Raw genomic sequence first — 10,731 nt, forward strand, 5'->3', positions numbered from 1 at the left:
CAAAGGGATTTTGATTATGAATACTTTCAAATTTTCGCTCTGATATTTTTGATAACATGTTCTGACGCTGCATTTTGAAAACATTATTCTGATTCTGCATTTTGAAAGAAAATATTTTGTTCTGCATTCTGAACTCTGTAAATACTCATGTTTACACACTAGTATATGTCCTCTACTTACTGAGTTGTTGATAACTCACCTCTTATCTCCATATATTTTTCAGATGATTTTGAATAGTCCAAGCTAAGGATCAGGATTATGGAGCATCGGTGAGATGATTATTTAAGCATAGAGGAATACTCATAGAAGATTTTTGAGAATTGGCAGATTTTAATAAGAGATTTCGTAGTATTCTGATGACTTTATATTTTCGAGTCTGTAAATATATTGATGAAATGTGAGTTTTAAGTTATACGGAGTAACTCTTTGATCCCTACGAGACTGGGGCGTTGTAGCAGGGGAATGTCCTAGTGGAACTCCTCTGTCCACTTTGGATGCTTACGAATAGAGTGGTAACCCCTGGGTCGACGAAGTACTGTTGACGAGCCTCGGATGGATTCTTTTCAAAGGATGCCGGAGCGAGGAAGCGCCTAACGCTAGTGGGTGTGCGTAAGGCATATAACCTGACGAAATAGGGTCGAGTTAATATGAATATCTGTTTATGACATATTTATCACGGTGTACGAACCGTTGATGATGCAGTAACTAGCAAGAACACGCGGTGCTAAGGGGAACCGTGTTGTGTCCACCCTCTGAACAAGAATAAGAGTTATGTGATAAGGATCATTTGATGTAAATCTTGTGATAAGTTCTGATAAGGCATGTTCTGATTAAGATCACAGATCACGTGATTAAGAAAAGTTAAGAAGTTTTTCTCAAAAGCTAAAGTCTTTGTTACAAGTCTTTCGAAAATGGTCAAGTGCATAAGTCCAGTTTTGGTCAAAGGCATAAGTCAAGTACATGTCCATGCACGCATTTCATGATATACCTTTTGTATGCTTGTGTTAATTGTGGTATGTTGTGTGATTACTTGTTGAGATTTCTTGAAATTTCATTGTGGTAGTTTCCACTACCATTCTCCAACCGGAATGGTAGAAGTTGTTACAGGTACCCCGGATACCCAAGAAACACGAACCCAAATGGTTCCTTGATAGAGGACGAGTATACTGTTCAGGGTCATCATGGCTATACTGCTGACACATTAAAACATACGGCTAGGCTTCTCAGGGAGATCCTAAATATTATTAGTGAGACCGAGATCGTTGCTACGATCTATCAACCATCTAAGAATCTAAAGTTTTGGTGGAATATGGAGTAGCTGTCTACTTATCTAGAGCGAGCCTCAAAGGCCTCGGTTGACACAAAGGCAATGGCGAAGGATTTAGGTTTGATACCGCGCAAGCCTCAGCAATCCCATGGGGTCTTTTGGTGTCTGTCTCCCGATGGGACAATGGTTATGAATAGTTTGGGAATTTAAGTTATTTTGTGGGGAAAAAAAAAAAGAAAACAGTACTTAATGATTTTAGACCTCAACTTTTGTGGAACTAAGTTTTGAGGAGGTCCCATGTTTTGAGAGTTTAAACTATACTTTATGATTTGGGATGTTATATCTTTATGATACATGTTTATGTTTTGGTCAATGTTTGGGATATGATATTAGTACGGTGCCATGTGCTTTGCAATTGCTTATTGCGTTGCTTAGTTTATTCGACATTTACTATTTTTTTGCTACTACGTTATTGCATACTGCTAGTGTACTTAGGTGCATTGCGTATTATCTGTCATGTATGAGGGGTGTGTAGCCATGTGTTACATGTCCCGGCATCTCAGTCACTATCCAATCCCAAGTTGTAATACCCGAATCCTACTACGTAGGTCCTTACGCCATCTAGTAATTCTTAAGTTAAATATTTTGAGAAAAAGACTTTTCGTATTTTCTTATTTTATTATTTTTATTTTGAGATGAGTGTGCTTTTATTATATTATATATATATGTGGATTATTAAATAATTCAAAGGTATGATATTTTTATGACCTTTAATTATATTTCTTCAAGAAATGACCCAAACTCTTTTTACCATTGGATGGATAGGTAAAGGTAATATCTCCCTACATTTGATCTCCACCATTCATTCCCTAGCTTATGGGATAAGCTTGATCAAAATCATTGACTTCCTCCCTTGAAACCGTAGCTTCCCAAGCAAGCCATTTGATTTCCTTTCCTTCTCCTACACGTCGGCTTCCTAAGCAAGCAACTAAGTCCCTTTCCCCCTTGTATCCCTCGACTTCCTGAGCAAGCAAGTGATTGCCCTTCTCTTCTCCTTACACCCGTTGGTCCTAAGGCAAACAAAAAGAGAAAATTTCTCAAGTGTTCCTTCCTTCCCACGAGAAACCTCTCGGTTTCCACTAGCTGCACGATACCTCTCTTCTCTTCAAGCCGATTCCTTCCACTTCCTAAGCTTAAGATTCCCACCGAAATTCTTCAAGGAAACGACTTTGTAAGTAAGTTCTATGATTCTATCTTCTAGTTTGGGATCTGGATCTATGGGTTTAACCTAGGGTTTTTTTTAAGAAACTTCCTGCTTGTGTTTCTGCTTTAGGTCTTCGGATTTCCTTTTCCTCTTCTCGTCTGCTGGTTGTTCCCAAAGCTTGAAAAGGGAACCAAGTCAGGTGATACTCTTTCCTTAAGATTTCTTGCGATTGAGATTATGCTAAGCAAATTTGTGACATGTATTTGGGGGTTTTCGAATTTTCTGTGTTAGCCGATCATTATGTGGTAGTCTCTAGACAAATTCCTCATTTGTTTCCTCTAATAGTTGTTCTAGTTTGGTGGTAACCGAAAGCTCTGTTTTTTTTTTGGCAAAACCGAGCATATTGAAACTATTGTGCTGTGTATTCTTCTACCCTTCGAAATTGGTATTCCTATTTAACTTGATTAGTCACAAATGGTGATTATTTGATCTGTTGATATATATATATATATATATATATATATGTATATGGATGAAGAAGCCGTGGGTCATGCTCTGTTTTGGTGTTCTACCCGTGTGTTTGCAAAGCAGATTTTGTAGTCCTTGTGTTTTCTTGAGTCTAAGCCATGTTTTAATTATGCCTTTATGTGTTAAATTAATGGAGTTTAAGGTTTATAATTTTAGATATACTTTTTCTCAAGTTTATGGCCTAAGTAGGCCACTAAGAATTTTAAATTTAACTAGTAAGCTTACTTTTGGAAAATTTTCTACAACTCTAGTATTGCTTACTTGTGCAGTTGGGATTTTGGTTAGGAGAGGGATATTTAAGACCATGAATGTACTAGGACTTGCTAGCTGCTCATCTACTGTAGAATTTCTGAAATATGTTCTGTTTTGAAGCCTAAACCAGCCCATTTCATCCCTTATTCAATTCACCCTTTTGTTTAATCAAGGACAAATTTTAGTATGAAAAACCATTGAAGAACAAGTAACAAAAATCAACCCTCTTGTGGGCATTAGCCTTTTGTTGGACTTACCTTCCAAATGATGTTACAAAGCTATCAAATGCCCTCTTTAAATGAAAATTTCAGACTCGTAGCACTTCCTTGTTTCCTTCGATTCTTAAATAAATCCTTACCCATCTATACATTCCTAACTTATGATCTCTACCTATCATTCATATAGAAAACGATGGCCTTTAAAAAGGGATAGCAAGCAAATTATGTACTTTCATGGGTTTCTTAAATATCGGAATGAGGATACTAATGGTTGACTTAGTGCCATGTATGTAGTTAAATGGGTTAAGGAAAACACTCTAATTCCAATTTGGAATTTAAGTGAGCGCATAGGGGTGTTGGATAGTAAGGCCTAAGGTGAAATGAATATTAATGTGTTTATCCCATTTCATTGAATAAAGTTTATTTTCAAGATTCAAGGAACCTACTTGTAAAATATCGAGGTAAGTAGCTATGACCATGCTCCTTACACAAAGCTCTCTTATGAAAGAATATCTCTCTCTCTTTTCAATTATTCTTCTAAAGAAAGAATAAATGTATATATATATATATATTATGTGCAAGCCTTTCTTGGTAGCTCTTGTTAAGCATCCTACTGATTATAATTGTGTGTATGTGTATAAAGTAATGCATTATGAAATTTTATACATGCTCTCTTAAATAACTACTCCTTACTTATATGTAGCATGGCATGAAACACTTTTGTCAAGAAACGCATATGCATTTGGACTAAGGGAAAGATAATGAAAACATTTGATTACAAAGAAAGGAAAGAAAAGGAATGAAAGCATGAAAGTACGTAACGGCCATATGAATGAACGGGTACCAAAGGAATGGGCAGATTGCAATACCGGATAAGTAGTACTGGTAGTGCACCCAGTGTTGCCTCCCATGAAAAGGATTCCCAACCTGTGGTCACGGGAGGAGTCCGGGTCCAAAAGACTGCTAACCCCAACACACGGGGCGTAATCGTGTGTACTGGCCAAAGAAAGTGAAACGTAAAGTTAAGTCATTTCTTAGAGATGTTTGTGCATGAAAGCATAGTTATGCTTTAAGCCATTTATGCATGAAAGTATAGTTATGCCTTAATCCATTTGTGCATGAAAGTATAGTTATTCCTTAAACTGTTTATGCATGAAAGCATTGTCAAGAACTAGCAAATGTTTATGTATGCATGTTTTTCAAAAGAAAGATTATGTGATTAATAAGTTAACAGCATGATGTACTGTTTACTAAGTATTAGACTCACTTTGTGTTTATGTTTTAAATGTCCAAGTATGGATGAAGAGGCTGTGGAGCTAGGCACTACTGAGGAGGGAGGGGCCGATGCTTAGAATTCCCTTGTCGATTCGACTTTGATGATAATGGTTTATGTTATATGTTTTTTTTTATGATGGGTCCCGTGTGGGGATGTTTTGTTGGATTAACTTTAGACAATATGTCTTTGGGCATGATGTAAATACTATAGTGGGGTGATGGTAATGGCGTAACTTCTATGGTGGGGTGATGGTAACCCCACATATGATGGTTTAATGCCTTTTTGTATGTGTTGTAGGGACTGAGTCCTCTCTTATTCAGGACTAGTTATATTTGGTGAATGAATGATAGACTCTGAGAGTCCTTTATTTAGAATATTGAACATATCGTCTATCAAGTGTTTCTTTTAAACTAGAAGTACAGAGTACATGCATGACATGTTCACGCATATCCTTTATTACCCTTGTAGAATATATATATATATATATATAGTATTAATAATAATAAGGAAAGAACGGGTAAAGGGTCACGACCTTGTCCTAGGTTAGGGCGGGGTGGTGACACAAGCGGGGGTTGGGAGCGCCACAAGGTGTAAAGTGTCGGAACAAGTTAAGTAGTTGGACGGGTTGTATGAAGTGTCATTTTGTATGGGTTTGAGTTGAAGGTTAGTATCGGAGTATGGAACTTGTTTACACAAGTTGGTGTTTGTGGATTATGTTGATCTTAGGTGATAAAAGGACATAGGGTACAATCACTTGTGACCATGTTAGGCACACATTTACTACATAGATACAAGAGCACATAAGACCATGAGTTGCACATCCGATGCCGTGACATAATCCTGTTCTTTAAGGTGACAGAGAGTCAGAGGCATCAAATTAATACAATTACTTTTCTTTCTAGATTTTAGGCTTTGCTTGGATGCATAGATTGGATAACATGAGATGAGAAATCTGTGAACACTAATGAAATAGTTTATGAATAGTAGTGAAATAATTTGAATTAAGATATTAATTTAAGGGGTTTTGGAAAAAGAAAGAAAAAATTGAATAAAATATTATTATAATAAAATATTTTAAAATTATTTTTGTTTTGAGATTTGAAAAGGTTGAATTATTTTTTGTATTTTGTTTGGAAGTTTGGAAAAGTTGTAATAATTAGGTAATGAGTTAGATGAAAAAGTTGAAAATTTAAAAATTTGAAATTGAAAAGTGTTTGTATTTGAATGGTGTTTGCATGTTGAGATGAGATGAAATTGGATGAGATGGGTTGAGACATCTGTGAAACCAAACAGAACCAAATCAGTAAATTAATGAGATGCTACCGATAATTTGAAGGAAATTCTATGTTTTCTCGGCACGAGAAAATCATATCATAATCGAAAGAATTTGGAAGAAACCTTCGATTTGAAGTGATCACTATATATATATTCATTTCATTCATTTGCATTTAAATGCAATACATCCAAGTTATTCAAATTTAACATTCCTAGAATTGACTTTTAGATCCCTCCAAAGGCTTCGTTGCCTTTTTAAGATAGAGCACGAGCACCAAAGCAAGTAATGCAGCCACAACAAAGTTTATCAATTTCTTTGGCTGTTTCACCTCCAAAACTAAACGCTTAGCAACTTGCTTATAATTCTCCATGCTAGATTTACCACTAGAAATTGATCCTTTGTCCATCTTCGCAGCATTCTCGATCGAGTCGCCAAGAGTACTCTCATTCTTTTTATCACTTCCTGCGTTGGAGACATTTTTAGTTTCTTCCAGCCCACCATTTTTAGTCTCTGAATCCACTGCTGTGCTCTTCTTCTTTTCTGAATAGATGGGCTCCTCCTTCTCTGGTTTCTTTCCGGAAGTCATGTTGGCATCCTCCACCGTGTTACTTTTTCCATCTGTGCTGCGGGGTTCCTTCTCCTTCTCCGGTACATTTTGAGGAACGCTGTTAGCAGGCGCTGCAACGCTAGTCTTCCCAGTTGTATCGTTTGCCTCCTCTTTCTTGGATGTCTTTGATCTAGTAGTGTAAACAGTTGCTTGCGCTGCAGGTTTCCCTTTCGTACGTTTATCCGAAGTGGCCTTTGAAGGAACTTCTTGAGCAGCTTGTCCTTGATCACTCTTCTGAGCAAATTGTGTCTCACTTTTGAAGTTTTCTTGTGACTTTGCAGGTAGTTTTGCATCATCTTGGGGTTTGGCCGGAGTGATCGCCTTCGGGTGTATAATGTAAAGCGTGCCTCCTTCAAACTTCGCAGTGATTTTATTGGTTTCCACATCTGATGGGATGGATAATTCCTTGTTGAAACGCCGCCATTTGTTGTTGCCAAGCGGGCGTTCGCCGCTGACCCTAAGATCCCTAGACGAAGTTACTTGAACTCTTAATTGTTCCTTGCTAAAACCTGCATAATCGAGATTGACATGGTTAATTAAATAAAGAAATTTATCCCTTTTTTTTGTGTGTTCTAATCAAGGCGTGAATAAAAGATTTCACTTTCTGAGCGTTTCCTGGGATCCTTTTTTTCATTTATATTATTCCTTTCCATTGAATCCTATTTTCACACTATTTTTAGCGAAATGGTTGTAAAACTTCAGTTTGTTTAATTAATTACTCTTTCCCCTTGTGCGGTTTGGGTTGGGTAACCTTTTTTTTCTAATACAATGGCTGAGGGGGGTTTGAACCCATGTTCTCCATTTGGGTAACGTTTAAATTATCGTGAATTAATTTAATTATAACCAAAAGTCACATACCTTAATTTTTTTATAATTAACTAAATTCGTGCTAATAAATCATGTGCTTTAAGTAAAGAGCGCCTCAAAGGACATATATATATATATATATATATATATATATATATAATAGCAACATCATAATAATCTAAATAAAGCATATCTATTTTGTTTTTCGAAGTTGGAAAGCAAGTATTTAGCATACAATCTGGTGAAACATAATTAAAACCAAAAAGAAAGAAAATTAAATTGCTGAAATATATGATAGAATATTAATCGCTTCTAGCCAAGGCCATGATCTTCCTGGGCTGCCATAAACCAATATTAATTCATATATGGTAAATAATCAATATTTTTGCAGTTAACTTGGTTGAACCCGTTAGTTCATTTTAAATCATGCCTATTGCAATATATATATATATATATATATATATATATATATATAGGTTTCATAGTTTTGCATGTATAGCTAGGAAGAAAAGTTGGGGAATACTTTGAAAAATACAAGTTAATTTTTGGGAAAAGTTGAATTTAATAAGTTAGTTAATATTCTTATATTAATTCTTCATGTATGAATTAGTCGCCCAAAACATAAAATACATAACCTAATAATTGTGAGCCAAAGAGTGAAATAAATAATTCACTAATAAATAATTCATATTCGCAAAACTCTAAAGTCCTAAGCTTCGTTAGTTTGTATTTCAAGAAGCAGTTATTGGATGCCAAGCCTCCATGCGCCTTGCTCAGCCAATTCAGAGAAACTCTTAAGAAAATAATGACTATGAACACACTCGATGGAATTAGAAATTACTGACCTGGTAGCAGGACAATTAAAGTATCAGATCGCTCCTCTCTAGCCCACTCCATTTTGGGTTCAAAATCCTCATAAACACGATCAACCGCACGAGGCTTGGCATCCATCTAATTAGCTTTTTTTTTGTTTTTTCTGATGTTTTTGAAACTATTTGTAGCGATAATTCCGGTTGCAAATGAAAGCTCAGTTATGTTGTTTATATACAGATAAGGGACGACTGATGATTGGAATGTGATTCAGGCTTCTGATCGAGTTTTCTTTGGACTTCGTTATTCCTTTTTCAACCTAGTTACTTATCGTTCATGTTCATGTTTAGAGTTCTGTTTAGACCTTTCGGTTGTTTGACAAAATCAAATATACCTTGCTCACGTAGAGGTCACTTCATGCAGAAGCAAAGTGAAGGTTCTTTGTCCCAGCTTTCTCATACGCCTTTTGGAAATTTCTTGGCATAATATCTTCCTTGGACGAGCAGCCAATTAAGTTGTGATCAGAGATGATTCCATATTCCGATTCATGCATCGCCGAAGTTAATTGATAACTCTTGCAACTTTATATGACCAAAAGTACTTTTTACAAGAGAAATAAACACTGTTTGTGAATGACATAATATTAAATAATGTTACTTTAGTGTGGACCCTAACATAAGAAACAATAGATCATTCGCAGTGTGTTTTTTTCTCCAAATTATAGAAAATATTTGAGTAAGAAAATTGTATGCAATTCTAATTCTTTCCGTAACAATAATAAAATTAAATCTTGATTTTTACTAAATGTTTCTTGCAGTTCAGGACCAATAACTTGAAACGAAAAAGTATTAGGCAAAATCTTGACCATAAGTTTAGGAATTAGACTCTACAATTTCCTGATTCAATACTTTCAACACTTCAGAAAGAGATTAATATAGTCTATAGATGCCATAATATTAGATGTTGCCTGTGGGATCAGGTTGATGATTTCTTGTACCATTTCCGAGTAGCCCGTTGCCACTAGTTTCATATAGGTAGAGGGATTCCCCGTAATGAATCAGGGTACTGTGGCGTTTCCGTGTTGGATTCACATGATATCGTAGGTAGAGAGTCTCTATGTTGATTAGGTGTGGTGTCATTTGTGATGATTTGATGGAGGTGTTCCACAGTTGACTAGGTAGAGAGATTCCCCATGTTGGATAGGTGGAGTGGTTTCCTGTTTTGCTTTAGTGAATGTGTTCACGTATTGATAGGGTAGAGAGATTCCCCGTGCGGAACAAGTGGAGTGATTTCCCGTACTTGTTGTTCTTATGGATATATGTGTTTTGTTCTGAGGGTGATTCCTCGCCATGCTTATGAATATTTGTGTTTTGCTTAGAGGGTGATTCCTTGACATACTTATGGATATGTATTTAGCTCAGAAGGTGATTCCTCACCATGTTGGAGATACGTGTGTTCTTGACTTTGTTTATGTGAACTTTTGCATGCATATTCGTTGCTATTGTCTCTCATTTTTATTACTATTATAGATTTTAACTTACTGAGATTTCTTAGTCATTGTGATGGTCCCACCTACGATTTCATTCGTTGGAGTCGTATACCTTGATGCATATATAGCCTAGGAGAATTCCCTGAGGAAGAAAGAAGCCCAGCTTAAAGAGTAGCCACGGAGATCTATCCCCATTTAGTTTTATATTTTGTAATTTAAGATGTTTATTATAGTTAGGCAATGAACACTTTATGGTTTACTATATTTTGATGTAAGTGATGAACTTATGATGGTGTGTAATTATATTTAGGATGAAGCAATAATGACATTTGGATATTATTATTATTATTGAAGAGTATTTGTACATTTCTCTCGTACTACTATATTAGTATTCGACTAATCCTCTCAACCATTTCTGTTGTGAATTTTATTATCCACGTGTACTATATGGGCACATAGCCCTCATTTGAATGAAAGGTATACAACCGAACAACTCGCATCTCGGGCATCACAGCTTCTAGTTGGGAAGACTACTAAGGATCGGGGGCACCACATGGGCCCCCTACACCTTCCTGACCCTTCGCCGAATGTCTATCTACTTCAGACCCTTTCTTTGTTGCACCTGTAGTGTAATGCCCCCAGACTTCGCTTGGGATTTGATGGAGACTTAAGCTTCAGGACAGGTAACTTAATGCTACACACTCCTATTCATGACAGTTAACATGCAATGCACTTAACATGTTTTTAGCAGTATGCAATAATCACAGTGGAAAAACTTTGATTCTAAGTGAAGATTAGAGCAATTAATCTATGGTACCAATGTAAAATAACTAAAAAATCCCAACAGTACTTGTTTCAAATCTCCCAATACAAAAAGAGAGGTTTAAACCATAACCCTCGAAATACCAAGTTCACAAAATGTAATGGCTTTCACATAGCAAAACTAGAAGGACCCTATTTGGCTTTGTCCTTATCAATAATTTTCCATACCTCCTCA

The 10,731-nt window shown here is 36.1% G+C and overlaps 1 protein-coding gene across 1 annotated transcript; it reads right to left on the reverse strand.

Annotated features, from left to right (window-relative positions):
- Positions 1-6,156: 6,156 nt before the first annotated feature.
- LOC121240284 (inactive protein RESTRICTED TEV MOVEMENT 2-like) lies at positions 6,157-8,556 on the reverse strand. Its single transcript, XM_041137674.1, has 2 exons — positions 8,281-8,556; positions 6,157-7,137 (listed from the first exon to the last, which is right to left on the reverse strand). The coding sequence occupies exons 1-2, from the start codon at positions 8,384-8,386 to the stop codon at positions 6,233-6,235; spliced, it is 1,011 nt and encodes a 336-aa protein (XP_040993608.1). The 5' UTR covers positions 8,387-8,556; the 3' UTR covers positions 6,157-6,232.
- Between the last annotated feature and the right edge of the window lie 2,175 nt (positions 8,557-10,731).

The sequence above is a fragment of the Juglans microcarpa x Juglans regia genome, chromosome 7S, assembly GCF_004785595.1.
Source record: "Juglans microcarpa x Juglans regia isolate MS1-56 chromosome 7S, Jm3101_v1.0, whole genome shotgun sequence".
In the NCBI taxonomy this organism is placed as follows: Eukaryota; Viridiplantae; Streptophyta; class Magnoliopsida; order Fagales; family Juglandaceae; genus Juglans; species Juglans microcarpa x Juglans regia.